Source organism: Silurus aristotelis, assembly GCF_946808225.1.
Source record: "Silurus aristotelis genome assembly, chromosome: 8".
NCBI lineage: Eukaryota > Metazoa > Chordata > Actinopteri > Siluriformes > Siluridae > Silurus > Silurus aristotelis.
In genome coordinates, this window is record NC_139581.1 from 15,771,784 (window position 1) to 15,791,313 (window position 19,530).

A 19,530-nucleotide genomic window follows, 5' to 3' on the forward strand; every position below is an offset into this window, starting at 1 on the left:
TAAATTTAAATACACTTTCCCAATTTGTTAAAACAATCCACAGATCAGCTCTAAGAAATCCCAGAGGAGATTCTGTCCACTACTCCTGTAGAATTACAATAGTCTTGACTGTGTCTAGATTTTGTGCTTTTGCCTGCTCTGGCTGCAGGACAAACTCACTGATTGTTTTTTAAAAACACAAATGTATGTATGCACACTGACACAATACCATGTGCTCAGGTATATTGTGTCCTCAAAACACTTATGAGCACGACTTATAAAATCCATATACTGTATAGGTTACTTTTACCTCTTTCTATACTGTATGTACCTCTCTAATACACACACACACACACACGCACACAGACAGACAGACAGACAGACAGACAGACAGACAGACAGACAGACAGACAGACAGACAGATAGATAGATAGATAGATAGATAGATAGATAGATAGATAGATAGATAGATAGATAGATAGATAGATAGATAGATAGATAAAACTTTATTCTCATTGCATAATACAGGTACACAGCAATTAAATGCAGTTTAGCATCTAGCAGAAGTGCAAATAGTAGCAAGTGTGCAAATTGACAAGTGCAGAGAAATATGTAAGTATATCAGTTTATATATGTTGTAAAAGCTTTGGTCTTGATTTTGACCTTGGAAATGTATTGGATATAAAATTGGCTTTTTGATTATTGATGAATTTTAGTCCAGCATTCTTTTACAAAATAAATTATGTTCCCAATTACAAGTACCATATAAAAAAAATATATATATATAAATATATATATATATATTTATTTGTTACAATATATTTATTTGTTACAATGTAGTTTTTTGTATTTATTAACAATAGTTGTTAGGTTTTTTGGATCACGTAAAGCACTGTCTGTTAACAAAAAAATAAAAAAATAAATTAAGCATTAAATACAAATATGTTTAATAGATTCAGGATATTTTGCAACCTGGCATCCTTTCCAGGGTGAATTCTTATATCTTATCCAGTGTTCCCTGGAGAGGTTTATGCCTGGGTTTTTAGCGGAATCTCCTCTCGTGTTTTAAAAGAGCAAAAAGAACCCAGCAGGAGGAATTTGGCAGACTGCAGGCACTGTTCCATTACAGCACCAGCATACAAGCTGCCATGTGGTTGTCTGTACCAGCACACAAGCCAATGTGATATTTTTTGGTAGTTATATAATGTATAAGGGCATGGCACAGCACGGTGTAGGCTGTAACTGCCTCTACAAATAATCCTAAACTTGCTTTATAAACATGAATCTATATTAAAAACATCAGAAAACACTCATTAATCGTTGAACGTTGGAGACACTGGGGACAAGGCAGGACAATAAACTCCATATGGTGCACATCATAGTCACACCAGAGTGGAAACAAGCATAACTAATCTGCCTAATTGCAGTTTTTTACATTTTGAACAGTTGGAGGAAACCGGAACAAACAAAGTGAGAGGATGTGAAACAGACAGTAACTCAAGCTGGGCATCACACCCAGAACACCCAATGCTACAGTATATAGCTATGCATTGATGCCACTTGCAGTAGAAATGTAGTAGTGTTCATTTCTGACTTCTCCATGCTCTCTGACCTTAATGTCTACAACAGGGGGTCATCAACATGGTGCCCAAGGGCACCAGGTAGCCCGCAAGGACCACATGAGTAGCCCGCGGGCCTTTTCTAAAAATAGCTGTTTCCTACCTTGTTAAATCATTGTTGATAATTATTATGAGAAATCATTAACATGATCAGTGTCTTCACATAGACAAAAATCATTAATTATTAATAATAACATATATTAAAAGGTAAATTAACCAAATTTGTATTTTCAAATCAAACTGCCCTCAGTGAAGGAGGTTTTTGTATTTTGACTTGATACAATTTAAATTTTCGAAGCGTCACAGCTTGAAAAACGAGGGGCAGTCACGTGCGCCGCTGGAGGCAGTCGAACATAAGACGCTACACACGCACCCGCGCGCGCAAGCACACACACATACACACACACACACACTCTCTCTCTCTCTCTCTCTCTCTCTCTCTCTCTCTCTCTCTCTTTCTCTTGCTCGCTCTCTTTCTCTCTCTCTCTCTCTCTCTCTCTCTCTTTCTTTCCTTCTCTCTCTTACCCGCCCGCGCAAACACACACACGCTCGCTCGCCCGCGCGCCACAGAGGGTCGGCGCAAAAGACTGCACAAGTACAGACCCCGGCGCACGCACGTGCGTCCGGGCGTGTGTGTGTGTGTGTGTGAGTGTTCAGCAGAAGCCGTGTTTTACCTTTCATGACTCGGACTCCCTACAGGCAGAATGCGCTGCGCATCCTGAAGCAGAATTAGTGTGTGAATCTTTGAGGCGGCGCGTGTCTCCGCCAGCTGTTTTCCTGCTGCACTGAGACGTGTACGCTGTCGAAACTAACTGACACACTTCTGTCTTCTGGACGGCGGGGAGACACACACACACACACACAAACACCTGCGAAATGGCTAAAGAAACAAAAGGCAAAGGTGAGTGCATTTTCCACCTTATTCACAGTCTCAATCTGCCGTGGCGGATTTGGTTAACAGGTAGAAACAGACCCCGCACCTTACCCGCTACTTTAGTCGCTGATGTGCAGGAATGCGTGGTCTAAGCGCACTGTCAATACTAGTCACGTGCTTAATGCCGGAATGGACTTATATTTTGTGAACGATTTGAATCGATGCATCAGTCAACAGACAGGTTAAACCGTACGGTTTATTCTTAATGGAAATCACAATTACACATAATGTATTTGCTGAGTCTTTGGCTCTCAATTGGGTTTGAATATGCCACGACATTGAACAGTACTAGTGATCATTGCAAAAAAACCAAAAACAAAAAACAATAACCAGTATTAGTTTGAAGGGGAAATGCAATTTTCAAAAGAACAGGTCTTATTTTTAGAGATCAGATCTCTCTTGTTTTACCTTGCACCATGCACAAGAGACACTATGGCTTGACAGTTATACAAGGCTATCCCCTTGTATACTGTCAGAGATAGACAGTGTTGTTTCAGTCATGTCTGTCAGCTACAATATGAGTAGGGGTAGGGGTTCATAGCATTATTTTAGTCTCAAAAGTCGAGGGCACTTTAGTGTAAGGCTATTCTACTTTCAAATTAAGATTTTCAAAATGAGAAGCTTTCTCAATATCCGTTATTTTACATAGATTTGTTGTGCTGTCACCGGAATTAACACACACACACACACACACACACACATACACACGCAATTTTTTTAATGCATGTTTACAATTTTATACTTTCCTTCTAAGAATTTCATGTCCAGACTCTCTGAATGTAGTGCAGCATCCTTGCCAAAAGCTATCAACCAATCTGAGGTTTGACCAGAGAAATTCTTTTAACTTTATATTCTCATGACATTGGCTGAAATCCAGTATAAAAAAACCCCGTTGCCACATAAATTTCAAATGACAAAAATTTCCTAGGCAAAAAGAATATAGAATCCACATGAAAAAAAGTGTAGACAAATGCATACAGTAAAAAAACTAGTCTTGTTGTTTGTCTGGTCTAAATATCTTTTTAATACAATGTGCTTTGGCTCATTTAGGACCTTCCAAGTCTGGTTAGCAGCAAGCAACTGCCCACATCTGCTGTGTTGAAATGCATACAATTATGAACACTTCCTACAGGTGTGTCACTTCAGTATGAACCCTTTACTTCCAAACTACAGTAATAACCTGTAGTCTAATTCCTCTCAAGGTTTCTTCTTTATGCCATCTCCAGGGGGGTTTCTTTGCCGCAGTTCATCAGGGACAAACCTACACTTATAAAGAACATATTCATTCTTTATCACCGCATTATCTGTGTAAAGCTGCTTTCAGACAATATTCATTGCTAAAAGCGCTATACAAATAAAAATGATTTGAAGTGAATTGAATTGAATAGAATTGTATAACCATGACATATTACAGAGTGTCATGGACATCCCTTTTGTGTCTGTTAGTATTATATTTGTAATCACACCTTTACCAGGGAATACTTTAAACATATATTGCTTGAACAGAATCACGTTTAATCTTTCCTTGCAGTGCCTTATCTTTGATATTAAATATGGAACTAGGGTTAGGGTAAGGGTTAGGGTAAGAGTTTCACATATTTTGTTACTTTGTCATCATTTTACAAACTTCAAACCATTAACACAAACCATTGTTTGTTCACTGGTCCACTAGTAAAGTTAGTCCAGTTTCTGGTTAGTCTATTTCTGTTAATCCTGATGTTTATAATTAGTGTGCTGTTGGAAAAAAATACAACCCTTTGCAGTCTTACATTATAATACTTTGTAACATATTATATAAAATTTATAACACAACATATGTAAATTGTAAATATATATATATATATATATATATATATATATATATATATATATATATATATATATATATATATATATATATATATATATATATTGACATATGTGTGTGTTATAAATTTTATATAATATGTTACAAAGTACTATAATATATATATATATATATATATATATATATATATATATATATATATATATATATATATATACAGTGAGGAAAATAAGTATTTGAACACCCTGCTATTTTGCAAGTTCTCCCACTTAGAAATCATGGAGGGGTCTGAAATTGTCAACGTAGGTGCATGTCCACTGTAAGAGACATAATCTAAAAAAACAAAACAACAGAAATCACAATACATGATTTTTAAACTATTTATTTGTATGATACAGCTGCAAATAAGTATTTGAACACCTGTCTATCAGCTAGAATTCTGACCCTCAAAGACCTGTTAGTCTGCCTTTAAAATGTCCACCTCCACTACATTTATTATCCTAAATTAGATGCATCTGTTTGAGGTTGTTAGCTGCATAAAGACACCTGTCCACCCCATACAATCAGTAACAATCCAACTACTAACATGGCCAAGACCAAAGAGCTGTCCAAAGACACTAGAGACAAAATTGTACACCTCCACAAGGCTGGAAAGAGCTACGGGGAAATTGCCAAGCAGCTTGGTGAAAAAAGGTCCACTGTTGGAGCAATCATTAGAAAATGGAAGAAGCTAAACATGACTGTCAATCTCTCTCGGACTGGGGCTCCATGCAAGATCTCACCTTGTGGGGTCTCAATGATCCTAAGGAAGGTGAGAAATCAGCCCAGAACTACATGGGAGGAGCTGGTCAATGACCTGAAAAGAGCTGGGACCACCATTTCCAAGGTTACTGTTGGTAATACACTAAGACGTCATGGTTTGAAATCATGCATGGCACGGAAGGTTCCCCTGCTTAAACCAGCACATGTCCAGGCACGTCTTAAGTTTGCCAATGACCATTTGGATGATCCAGAGGAGTCATGGGAGAAAGTCATGTGGTCAAATGACACCAAAATAGAACTTTTGGGTCATAATTCCACTAAAGGTGTTTGGAGGAAGAAGAATGATGAGTACCATCCCAAGAACACCATCCCTACTGTGAAGTTTTGGGGGTGGTAGCATCATGCTTTGGGGGTGTTTTTCTGCATATGGGGCAGGGCGATTTTGGGGAACAACCTCCTTCCCTCAGTTAGAGCATTGAAGATGGGTTGAGGCTGGGTCTTCCAACATGACAATGACCCGAAGCACACAGCCAGGATAACCAAGGAGTGGCTCTGTAAGAAGCATATCAAGGTTCAGGCGTGGCCTAGCCAGTCTCCAGACCTAAACCCAATAGAGAATCTTTGGAGGGAGCTGAAACTCCGTGTTTCTCAGCGACAGGCCAGAAACCTGACTGATCTAGAGAAGATCTGTGTGGAGGAGTGGGCCAAAATCCCTTCTGCAGTGTGTGCAAACCTGGTGAAAAACTACAGGAAACGTTTGACCTCTGTAATTGCAAACAGAGGCTACTGTACCAAATATTAACATTGATTTTCTCAGGTGTTCAAATACTTATTACTTAATTTTTTTTTAGATTATGTCTCACAGTGGACATGCACCTACGATGACAATTTCAGACCCCTTCATGAGTGGGAGAACTTCGATGACAATTTCAGACCCCTTCATGAGTGGGAGAACTTGCAAAATAGCAGGGTGTTCAAATACTTATTTTCCTCACTGTATGTATATATATATATATATATATATATATATATATATATATATATATATATATATATATATATATATATATATATATATATATATATATATATAAATCTCTCTCTCTCTCTCTCTCTCTCTCTCTCTCTCTCTCTCTCTCTCTCTCTCTCTCTTTATATATATATATATATATATATATATATATATATATATATATATATATATATATATATATATATATATATACAAGTTCACTGTTTTCACCTCATACAAAATCTGTTCTATATTGCACTGACTGCTAGTGTTGCACTGACTGCTTATACAAACTTTCTATATTGCATTGACAATGGAAACACTTGATGATAGAAAAGGAAAACGGCATTTTGATTCCTCTGTATGTCTGCTCAAATAGTGGCATTGACGAATAAAAACCTTGAACCCTGAACCTATGACAATAACATAAAAAAAGCATTAAGCCCATGATAAAGATTTTAAATTAATTACATATACTTTACCATACCCCTGAAATACAGTAGATTAATGGCCTTGCTTAAGGGCCCCAAGAGTAGCAGCTTGGCAATACCGGCAATAGGCTTCAACCCACAGCCTTCTGATCAGTAACACAGAGCCTTAATCACTGAGCTACCATTTATGCATTAATTAATTAAATAATGAGATGAGAGTAAATAACAAATAGCTGGGTTCTTTGTGGATTGTACTTGCCCAGTTTTACTACTGCCAATGAGGCTTTGTGAGAGCAATTTTACTGGACGTTTCCTGCTTTGTTTTTACACTGACGATTTGTGATCAGGCTGGTTGGCAGGTTGCATGCAACCAGCATAATTCTTAGTTTATGCATACAAATTTGTGCAATCACCTCTAAATCAATGTCTGAGCATGATTCTAAGAGGTCACAAGTATTTTTTTTGTTGTTGACTGAGAGCAAAGTAACCAGATAGAATTCTATTCATAAATTTAAATATTATACTTTTGACTGATGGGATGGAAATAATGTCTTAGTGATCTTTCATAGCAACCCTTTTGATTTAATATGGCTACCTTTTAACTGCTGTATAGCTTTTATGTTGCATTTTATGTGCTGCCGTATAAAAGGGATTTGCTAACAGCCTGACCAAGACATGAAGACATGGAATTTAATGCTTCTCACATCCCACATCCTCAGTCCATTTCATTTAAAAGGGGGTTCTTTCTAGTTTTTTCTCTCCCCAACATAAGCAATGTAGCAATATTGCTGTTTAATATAGATTGATGTGAAATATTTAAAATGGAGGAGATGTGGAGAGATAATGGTGGGTTTGTTTTTTTTCTTTTACACAGTACCAGAATTTTAAACATTTAATTAGAGCCTCTTGTTTATCAGCCAGTAATTCTTTATTGGATCTTTCATCATTTTTGTCAAGTATCAAACACCCGATAAAAAATTACATGATTAATTGGAGTATAGTGCATATCCGTGGTGTTTTTACTTTAAGTAAACACATGATTTTCCTGTGGTAAACATCTAACTAGATGATTGTCTGACAGTTAAAAAGGCTGGTAGTATTCTGCTCAGGTTGATAAAAACATTTGTAGCTGTGTGTATCGTCATTATTACTATAAAGTACATTCGTTATATAGTAAAATTTGTTCATTGCTAGTACATGAAACTTAGACTAAAATACTCTGTACCCAAGATATGTGAAGTAATCAGTATTATTCTTATGTGGAATCTTATAATTAGTGTTTTGTAGAGCATTAATTTTAAGAGCAGCATGATTTGCCAGTAAATGCTTTATATAAATTAAAGGTGGTTTAAAAACCATAGTTCATCTAAAATATTTTAGTGATGATATTTTAATAACCTTCAATGTAATGTTGGGCTATAATAGAATAAAGAATGTGTTAATAGACTTAAACAGCTTAAACTCCAACACCTAACATTGATGGGGCATCAATAGGGGGAGTAAATATAACCTGCTGTGCTTCTGCTTATTTTCTGTTGCTATGGTGATGTGAATGACTTTTCACATGTTCAACTTGCCTAGGTTAAAAAAGTAAAGCCATTGTAGGACTTTGTTAAAATATTTTTCTCACTTCTTAAAAAGTCATTGACAAAAGCAGCCCATTATAATTCTTCAGTCTCGTGCAATTGTAACATGCTGTCATGATAAATGTATGCGTTGTTTTCGTGGTGATGCATTTTGTATGCAGGCTATAATACAGCTTATATATAGTGATACTGAGTACAAATTATTATAGCAGATAAATCATTTCATTCAATATGGTCAGCATTGTGTTTAAAAAAATGTATAATTACGGGGAAAGCTCTCATTGTATTAAATATTTATGACATCACGTTTCATCAGATGCCTTTTTTTCCAAGCAGTAACCATTATGATAAGTATATGATATTTTTTACAATATGATATCTATGCTTGGAATTGATAAGGTGATGCTGTATCCATCCTTAAGGGCTTTAAATCTTTCAACAGTACATTTTTAGTTCTTTCTGGAATGTTTGTGTTCTGTCTAATTTGCACAACCATTTGGATGGAGTACTGAGCTAAAAATAGACTTTCATGAGAGGCAATAACAGACAGCAGGTCCATGCTCGCTGCTACCCTGCAGTCTACTGTGAGCAGGAAACGGTGGGTAAGCAAGAAATACAGGGTGCAAGCAATCACACAGCCATTCATGATATATCCAGAAAAATGAAATAATAAGAGCTGATTCCTACTGTAAGTAACCAGATAACTGCCAAGGGTTTTAAAGAACACCAGGGGGCTCCTGATAGGGTGGCACATCATTGGGGATGGTCGTTTAAGTTTGTCTCTAGGCAGTAGTGATGCCCCACGACATGGGAGCCATTTATGCCTTTCTTTTAATGGTCTGAGGTACTATGTGTTATGTGGCAGAAAAATGGTGTTCTGGGTTGCCAAGGCCCATCCATTCTAACTTGGGCAATCACATTTTAAGTGTATCTGGCAAGGCTAATTCAGAGCCTGTTAGTGATGTCTGAGAGCCAGCAGGGACCAATTCAGGTGCACATTCAGATGTTGGTAAAGCTGGATTTAAACATGGCGATTTAACATGGTCATTGTCTACTTGAAATCTCCTATAAGACACAGAATCCTGGTATTCTATCAAGGACTTTGGAGTCTAATGCTCGTAAAGATCGTCAGTGCTGAGGCAGTGAAAATAACTTGTAACTATTTTCGGTTTTACACAGCAGCAGTACAGGCATTATTCTTGCAGTGATCTGTGGGGTCCACACACTCCTTTCAAATAGCATTTTCAGAGGCCAGTTCATGCTAGGATGCATAAAACAGTAAAGAGACCATAACATACTCATCAAGTGTTTTTCACAAATGTAATATTTATCTTTTTCTATTTAGGTTTTAGATAGGACTTTTTACTGCCCATATCACAGGATAATGTGGTGAGATAATCGTTTTAGACTATTTCTGGATATTGCCCAATGCCTTTAAATCGTCAAGTAACAAATAAGCAAAAGCGATAATGGATAAAAGCAGACATAAATGGATACTTTTCAAAACAGCAGGGTTCAGTTTGTGGTCTTAGCAACAAGGTTCTTCATAGCAGGCAATCAAACCAGTCCTCATGGCCCCCAGAGGGTCCATATTTCTGTTCGGTTCCAACTTGTAGAAAGAGTCATAATGAATGGTTTGAGAAGCACTGCATGATAAAGCAATTTACAATTTAACATAAAAAATTACTAACTAACGGAGAAATATTTTGTATTTTTATGTGTTAAATTCATATGACGATAGTATTTTTGATAGATGATAGTATTTTTGACAGCATTTTATTGCAGTCACATATTTTTATATTTGTATCCAATTCAGACGAACAAAAGCAGGGTTACAGTTTTTGTTGTTTACTGTAAAGAGCCCAAACCACTTTATATCAGCCCTGCTAGGATGTATTCAGTGCTGTGACCATGTAATCAAATTCGTATTTGTTGTTATTACTTCCAAGTTTGGCTTCTGTTTATATTCTTTTTGCTCAATTATGCGCCCCAAAAACTCTTATTCTCTGCATGCTGCCTATGTATGGTAGTTGATATAGCTTGTGATATTTTCTTTGCATGCCTTTCCAGGAATAGTAACTAACCAAGGAATGCAGTGTAGTTGTGTTTTTGTCTTTTTACGGTAAGCACACTTGAAGATTTTATTAGCACATCACTGTTTTCAGGGTTAGAGGGCCATATGCAGCATTTCACAATGGAGAGTGCCACTTCAGGCAGAGAACTACCAGATGGGAGTGTTTACCAGCCACACTACACATATGCTGCAGGGAAACACTTTCATAATAGGTGTGTGTGTGTGTGTGTGTGAAGTTTAACAGAATAGCTGATTGTCATTTCTGATAGACCTTACTTCACGAAGCTCGGACCTTCAGATATTAGTAAAATTAAAAGTCTCAAATGGATTATATTTTTCTTTCCATCTAAATGGTACTAAATTAGGTGAATGAGCTCTTATTGTTTAAACATTTAAAGCAATCTTAAGAGCCCTCATTAATCTATTAAGCAAATCTTTAGCATTTTTATCTTTTTTCACAGAGCCATTGGAAATTTATTTTGGTGTTTTACTTTTACCCAGCCATTCGTTATTCATATACAGCTATCTGCTTTGAGAATAATGTGTTGTGTCACCGTTATTCTTTAAGTGAAAAAGCTTCCATCCATTCATTTGAACATTTTTCATATTACTATTGTTCCCCTTATCACAGCCAGTGTGACCTCTATTTTATTATAGCATTCTCTAATTTTAGTTATTTATTCCAGAGAGAAGCGAGCACAGTTTGCCCCTTATGTTTTCTTTAGCTCATGCTTTCAAGGGTTCAAGTGAAGTTCAACTAAACTCAGCATGGATTGCTTTTTTATGTGTTCAGGTCTGACCTCCTACATTTTTCTATAATGTAAGTGAGCAACTTTTACATTGCAAGTAAATCCAGGCAGTTTGCTTGTTAAAAGAAATTAATGTATAATTAATTAGAGGTTGACTGATATGGGTTTTCCTCTGGCCAATGCATTTAGAATTGGCAATTTTTTTTGGCCGATTTCCCCTTCATCTCAAAAAATATCATAGTTAATTTATGAGAGGTGATACAGAAAAATGCCTGAATTAAACATTTAATGAACAACACAGGGCTCTCCAATCAGTGCACTTGTTATCAGGTTTTGGTACCTGAGTCTACCTTGAGACTAAAGTACAGCTGGTTGAAGAGTCACTAACAATACAGTTCTAAAATATTATTCTCATTCTCTCTCCAAAAGCAGCATCATATTTAGCCTATAAAATATAATAAGCTAGATAAAGAACGTATGATAAGAACTTCAGGGATTGGTTTTTGTGGAGGGTTGGGGTGAGCATTGGTCGGCTTTAGTTTTTTCCTCGTATCGTTGGTTCTAGTCGGACGGCTTCAGCTGTTTTTTTTGGGTGTCAAATTGCATGTCAAATTAGCGGCAGAACTCCTTTTTGAATAAGAGAACTCCAATTGGATAATTGGCTTAGCAAATGTGCACACAGGAATAAACGTAACACACTTGTTATTCTTGCTCGTTTTTGCAACTTAGCAGACATGAATAAAAAAAGCTACACAACTCTGTTGGCTAATGACCATGGCACAAGGAAATGCTGCTTGCTTTATATATTCACAGTTATAGCTCTTTTAATTTCCCCTTTTGGATGCCTAAGACAGACTACTGCCACCTGCTGCTATGGGAGAGTTATGTTCTCTCACGCAAGCACAGAACGTACATACACGTTTTGGTGCATCAAATGCGCCTTTCTAATAATCCGCCTAATTTTTCAGCACATTTGGTCTAATTTGCAGCACATTCGGCTGATGACGATTAATTTTAATAAAATTTGCCCGACTAATCGGCCAGCAGATCAATCGGTTGACCTCTATAATGAATTATACATTGGATTTTATTTTTTAGATTTATATATAGAAATGAAACTTCACTGCCTTCACTGGCCGAAGTACAGTAGTGTATTGTTTTGAGATATAGAATCTACTGTATACATTTCCCATGCTTTTTGTCCTGCATCTCTGCAAGCTTTTAGCAAGTGTGTGATGCTTTTCATAGGTTGGGGAAGATTGTTGTCATATTCAACTGCTCAAGTGAATCAAATGAAAACTGCAGCAAAAATTTGAGAAACAATACGTTAAGTTTATATTGTCTAATACAAATTTGGGACACCTATTAGCAATAATCAATTAAACTATAATGATTGAATAATAAACACATACATCAGTAATATTATTAATTAAGATATCATCACTATATTCTCTTAATTTCAGTAGAAACTAATCACCCTGAGAGCATTATTCTGCTATTGGTGGACTCCGAGTTGACTGATGTGTGGGCAGACCCGCTCAGCTCTGGCTCAATTAGGCAAATTAAACTTTAAACTACATAGAAATGTGAGGGGTTTTTATTGGGGAATCCAGAGTTGTCAGTAAACTGTTCTTTTTCTACTAGATATTAGCACATCATTCATTTGTTTTTATCTTGGTAGACAGGAATATAAAAAATACAATTGTTGCAGTAACTGGTATATAATAGGCTTAAAGTAAACAGTAATACTGTGAGAAACTTAGTAATCTAACTTGTCTTTTGAACATTCCATAGCATCATCTCTATTTTTTAAACCATTACAATGCTCCAGACACATGGCACAAGACTGGAATTGATACCATGGCTAGTAAACATTTTCTCTTTAGTCCTTCTTTGCTTATCAGTTCGAAGTCACTTCAAATGTTCATATGCCCAGAATATATTTTCTGTTTTCTTATATAATGACCTGGTGGTGCACAAAAAATTACTTTTGGTAACCTACATTAGGCCACTTAATTATGTCAGTTTTGTCATTTTCTCTTAGGTCTAAAAAAATGATAAGGCAAATGCTTTTTCAGACCAGACCAGGTTGTGAAACACCATAGTGCTGGCACATTTTGAATGTCACACCCTCTGGTGTGCTGTTCCACCCACACAAGTGTAGCATTTCTATTTTTTGACAAATGAATATAGCAACTGTGCTTAAATGGCAATAATAATAATAATAATACACCAGGATTATATAAGCAAATTAAACTTACGCCTGCATGAAAATTGTTATTGTTTTAATTAACACAATTGCAGTTTTCTGTCAATAAATTAAAAACCTATTAACACTGATCAGCTCACCAGGGAGCTTTTATGTTTGCCCTAACCCAAATTTTCTGAAGCCATTCAAATTTTATTCGGTGTCTTATAAACTTTATGCCAATTGAATTTATGTGATATACAATTCCGTGAATACCTTTCACATTTTTATTCAATATTTTTGCTTTAAATGCACAGAATAATTCAGATTCATGCTAGTCACATTCGGCTCTGAGTTATTTGCTAGTTATATGAGTTATTTAATCATATCTCTGTTTTCTGCCCTGTAGCGACTTTACGCAAACACAGCACTTCTCACTGGTGTATGCGTAACATCACCCAAGAATCCATGGACAGCTCTGATGATGAGTTTTTTGATGCCAGAGGTGAGTGTCATGTTCTTCCAGTGGTGTATTCAATTTGGTTCTTCAGTCTGCTGTTCCAGGTCCAGCTCTCTCTCTCTCTCTCTCTCTCTCTCTCTCTCTCTCTCTCTCTCTCTGTATTATCAGCAAAACTACTTTATAATAGAAGCAGGATATTTTAATATTTACTGCAAAAAAATGGCACCCAAGACCACTGCTGTAAGCATGATACTATATTTTGCTCCTGCAAATATTCACCTCAACTCAGGATTAGATTTTTTTTTTTTTAGCTCTTATTGACTTCAGATTGTGCTCTATAGGATGTTTCAACTTTGTAATATTTTTTTTTTTTAATCCAATCACATTTTAAAAAACAATTTCCAAACCTTGTCCAGGTCTTGTTTTGTTGTGTCCTTGGTGTTCAATGATCTTCTTTTAACTAGTTTTGTAATTTATGGTTATACCAGAACTAATCTGAAAGTTTCATACCAAAGGGGAGCAAAAGAAAATTTTTGGCCAGATTCATGATCCATTCATAATACTGTTGGTTCAGGTCATTTAAAAATATGTTTTCCTTTGTAAATAGGATTTTATTTAATTGATTACATTTGGTTTTGTTAAACAAAATCTTAAGGGATAAAGTGAACAAAAAATACACCAAATTGGGTATAGGTATGCAAGTACTTTCTCTGACTCAACAACCATTGGAAGATTTATTTATCTTAATTCTGAATATTCACCAAGCTTTAAATAGCCACTGGAATCAAGCCATGAGTAAAAACTAGTGTCATCACAGAGCATTACATGCAAAATGCAGAAGAAATGTTTGCATTATTTACACCTCAGGCACATAGAAGCTGCTTCAACATTGAATTGTTTGATAGACATGTTCTCAGCGGAACTGGGAAATTGGATAATTGGTCATTTTCACAGTAGGGAAGCACTATGAAGTACCCCATAGTGGTTATATAATCTGGAGTTTATATCATGATCTAGGCATATCTTGGTAAATGCGTTGCTATATCAAATGACTAAAAGGCTCTGAATCCCAAAACAATTAACTGGATTAACCAGTTAAGAGGATGTCAGCAAATAATTGAAAGATTTACGTCTGGGGCACAGCGTCCATAATTTTAGCCAATGCCCACCTCTTAGTAGACAAATACACATTTAAACACTTTATATTTCGTTTCACATTTGTACAAAGCCTAATTTGGTGTAAATGTATAATAGCATGCGGTTGTTAAATATCAGAAATAACATGGTATAAGAGATAAGGTGCAAGTACACTTTTGGATTTAACTGTAGACACCCATATTGTCTACAGTTAAAGCCAAAAGTGTACTTGCACCTACATCAAAGATGATCAGTCTGTTTTTCACCATTACACAAAGTATTTTGCCATATTTATCTCTTTTGGCATGTCAAGTAGAATAGCTACTATATTTACATTGGAGGAAATTTTAAAACAATTAAGTCAGGGTCTTTTGTCCTTGATACTATGGACAAATCCAAGCAACTGAGCCAAGCACCTCAGTCTGAATTTTATTAACAGATTTCTAACAAATTAAAATACCACAACTTTAGTCTGAAAGGTTTAACTGACAAAAACAAAGGAACCTTTGAAGGATGCATCTGATATCAAATATATAGTGTACTGTCACCATTAATTAACTCTAAGTCACCTGACATGCTGCCATGCAAGAAAAGGGTTCCTATGACCACCATAAAAAAGCCAGGCTCATGTTTGAAAAAACTTTGTTCATAATGATCAGTAGTATGGAGGGAGGAAAAGGGTTCAGGCTTTTAATTTTAGAAACACAATTTCAACAAGAAAGCATGGGGGTAGAATCATCATGTTGTGAAGGTTATTTTGCTTGGAAAGGAACTGGTACACAAAAATCAGATGCCATCATGAGGAAAGAAATTTCCCTTTCAGGATAGTCAGGACAGAGATTCTAAAGTTATAACAAAATGGCGTAAAGACAATAAAGTAAAAGCTTTGGAGTGGAAATCACTAAGCCATGAACTGAGTGTCATTTTCATCAGTCCCATCTGTCGGAATAGGCAAATGTATTGTCATAGTAACTAGTCCAAGAGTTAGATTTACGGTAAGATTTAAGTTAAATGTATTATGCACTAATACAATTCTACCAAATATAGACAGAAGGTATGTAAACTTCTGGCCCACTTAAAATGTGATATATTATACTAAATCTGAAATAAATATAAAGTTCTTTTTATCTTTTTATCAAAATGATCTCTTATGAAAATCAATTAGATATCTTAATTCACTTAACACAGACAATCTATAGTAACATGATAGATGTTTGAATGTCTTTAGCTAAACTATATGCAAACATGTAGCCTAATTGGCCTAGGTATGTGTATGATCTCACGCTAGTTCATCTCTTTGTTACACAGTTTGGCTACAAAGACCCAAATATATTGACACCTTTTTGCAGACATCAGGAGGGTAAAGAGTAAATCTGAGAGGTTGGTGGCTTTGCAAATGCAGCCTGTGGTGTAAATGTCTGTGATGGAGGAAACTGAAGGGAATCTCTGTGATGGAAGACTCCAATGATCTTCTACACTATCCCCACAATTTTTCTTTTTAAGCACAATACTGATATAGTTAAGTGTTTCACTGGTTTAGAGAACATTATTATTATTATTATTATTATTATTATTATTATTATTATTATTTTGTTATAAGATTATAGTTGATCTTATTATATTAGTTAATCTTGCTTGAAAAACCTCCATTGTGAGCAATCTAACACTAATGACTAATGTAAAAGAAGTTGTCGGAGTTGCCCTAAGCATGCCTTTTGCAATAGACTCCTTTATTTAATAAAAGGAAACTATACATAGCAACACTGAAATGCATTTATTTATTTCTTATTGATTAAGTGGCAGCAATTCACATTGACTGCTATGTTGTTATTCTTTCATCATATACCATGATTTCTTTAACTAAAATTGATTTAGAAGGGTGTCTGTGATTTCTAAAATATTAAAGGGCTTTTCTAATGTAATCACCTTGCATTTATAGTGTACCTGGCATTGTGTCCCTATTTAGCCTTGTGTGGGAAATCAAGCATTTCAGTTATGTTTAGCATCAGGTGTGTCTGGTTTGAATCATCAAATGTATAAATATGATGACAGCTAATCCCCTGGCACCCACATTCTCTAAACAAACAGATGGACTATTCACCATCTCTGAATGTGTTTACAGAACAGTGTGAACAGTCATGTTGTAATTTAATTGTAATTGTGTAATAAACAATTATTTTCGCTTATTTGGCCGTCATAGATCTGATTTTATTCTGCCAGTGTCTATATAACACCCCGAAGCCACATTTATTCTTAAAATGCTTATATATCGTTAATGAATTTCTGTAGAGTGGCCTTTTCAGTCTCTCCAACCCAAAGTCTGTTATTACTGAGACTGCCAACTAGTTATGAATATTTATAAGCACATTTCAAGTATTCATTAATATTCATTATTTGGCCCATGTTAGTTTTAAAATTCAGTAAAGCTCGAGCGAGTGATGCAGAGACGGGTAGCAAAATATTTAGCAATTAGGGTGACAAGAAAATTGAGAATGTTGACCTTATTACATCTTTTCAGCAGCATTTACTTGGTTGTAGGAGTCAGAAAAGTAACTTTAACTTGCTCTAGTCAAATGAGCTAGACATTCCCAACAAATGGATATGCATTTTACATATTACTAAGCCATTTTGAAAACAGCAGCCTGTTGCTTGCTTGGGTGTTTAAATGTTGTCCTGGTAGACATTGTACTCCACATTAGAGTATAAAAGTGCACTTTTTTTTTTACTGGTTTTATATATAAAAAATAGTTTTTCTAAATCGCTAGAGAAATTGTTTTTTTTTTTTTTTTTTACATTCTCTTTATTTATTATTTGTATTGTTTTGAGGGTCAGCTAGCTAGTTTTACCAAAATCTTTAACACATACTATTTAGTTTTCTTTTAAATGCTGATCAAAGTATCGGTTGCTGTTAATTTGTTTCGATGTGCATGCTTTCTCCTGATTAATATATATTATTACCTACCTATCCTATTGCTCAGGATGAGAAAATGACAGATGGTATAAATTAGGCACAGCAGACCATATCATTCAATTATATTCTCTGTTGTTTCTGTGATTGTCCTCTACACAAGTAGCTTTTATACAATCATATTTGTTCCATGTGTCATTTCCACTCATTTTGAAAGATTGTCTGTATGTATTTGTGGCTGTTCTGGTGTTTTTATCTCTAGTAATCTAAAAGCACAGCTAAATACTGTGGAAAGTAAAGGGAACATCCATCATAAAATACACAAGTGCATATTGTATTGAATTACTTTTACAGATCATTTTGACAATGCAAAGTATACAATGTAAATTATTGGTCAAGTAATGCGATAAAAGCAAGTGTACGAAATGCCTGAGAAATCTGATAGACTCTTTGATTGTGTTTACATGTCAGTCTTATTATAGGCATTTCCCAACGGGACCTTTACTTCCTCTCTAAGAACTACAACCCCAGCATTTCCAGACACATATATATCCAGATATACACTACAATCAAAACAAATAAAACAAAAAATGTTGGAACTGCATTTGGAAGAAATTTCACTTGAGTTCTGTTGGATATGTATTATGCTGTATAGCTTTATATTTTTTGTATGTCTGCCAAAAAATATTTAACTGGTTACCTTGTCTGCATTGTATGCCAAAAATCACTACACTGTGCTTCATTATGGCCAGATAAAGCTATGTTTTTTGTACCAAGGAAGAACTAAGGCAGATTAATGCAGGATGAAATCAGCTCATTCTGGAAATAAAGCAGCGCTATGGTGCTCACTAAATAGCTCAGAGGTGGTAGTAAAGTGGCCTCATAGCAGAACTAAAGCAGCTTCATGGCAAAGATAAATCAACCATGAAAGGACAAAAGTGGCCCTGTGGCAGGTTTAAAGTTGATAAATGGCAGAATTAATGTACACTATATAGCCAAATTTTTGTGGATTGTTGTAGGTACACAACTAGGATGTCATTGTATGCTGTGGCATCAGGATTTCCCTTTATTGGAGCTAAGAGTTGACAATACCACATAAAAAAATTAAACATCTTTGGGATAAACTGGAATGCTGACTGCACCCAAGGTCTTATTGCCCAACACTGGTCTAACCCCCTAATGCTCTTGTGGATGAATGGGCACAAATCTTTACAGCCACACTGCAAAATGTATTGGAAAGCCTTCTCAGAAATGTTTATTGTAAAAGAAAGTACACCCTTTTTAAATTCAATAATTTTAGGTATTAAAACATAAAAAAAATTATCTGGTTATCTTAGTTGGTCTTTTAATTTGGTATTTACATTAAATAACAACACACGACATATTATATACATTATAGATTTTACAAAAATGCAGCCAAAATAAAAATGGCATGTGTGAAGTTTTTAACAACTTTACTGCCTCCATCGCTGCCAATCACATGTCCTTGAATAATTGATCATCCGCAAGTGTGACCAAAGTTTATGCAGTTAAGCATTTAGGTGTGTGTGTGTTAACACAACACCACGGAGGAACGACGCCAGCGATGATCTTAGAGAAGCAATTGTTGCTGCCCATCAATCTGTTAAGGATTATAAGGCCATTTTCAAACAGTTTAAAGTATGTCATTTTACTGTGAGGAGCATCTTTCACAAGTGGAAACATTCATGACAGTTGCTGATCTTCTCAGGATGGTGTAAAAAGAAGTCCCCGCAAATTAACCCCAAAGTCAGACCCTGCAGCACTCGGAGAAATTGCAAATTAAAAAAAAAAAAGTGTTTTCTCTTTATATTCTCTCTATAGTTTTCTCTCTTACATAATTAATAAAAGATTGAACAAGTATTA

General features: G+C 35.5%; 1 protein-coding gene across 1 annotated transcript in view; it reads left to right on the forward strand.

Moving 5' to 3' along the window:
* The first annotated feature begins 2,350 nt into the window (after nucleotides 1–2,350).
* The window catches only part of LOC310729961 (membrane-associated phosphatidylinositol transfer protein 3-like), a 58,847-nt gene continuing 41,667 nt past the window's right edge, over nucleotides 2,351–19,530 (forward strand). The window contains exons 1-2 of the mRNA XM_083548666.1: nucleotides 2,351–2,499; nucleotides 13,551–13,646. Of these exons, the coding sequence (XP_083404792.1) occupies nucleotides 2,475–2,499; nucleotides 13,551–13,646 (121 nt within the window). The 5' untranslated portion in view covers nucleotides 2,351–2,474. The remainder of the gene's footprint in view (nucleotides 2,500–13,550; nucleotides 13,647–19,530) is intronic.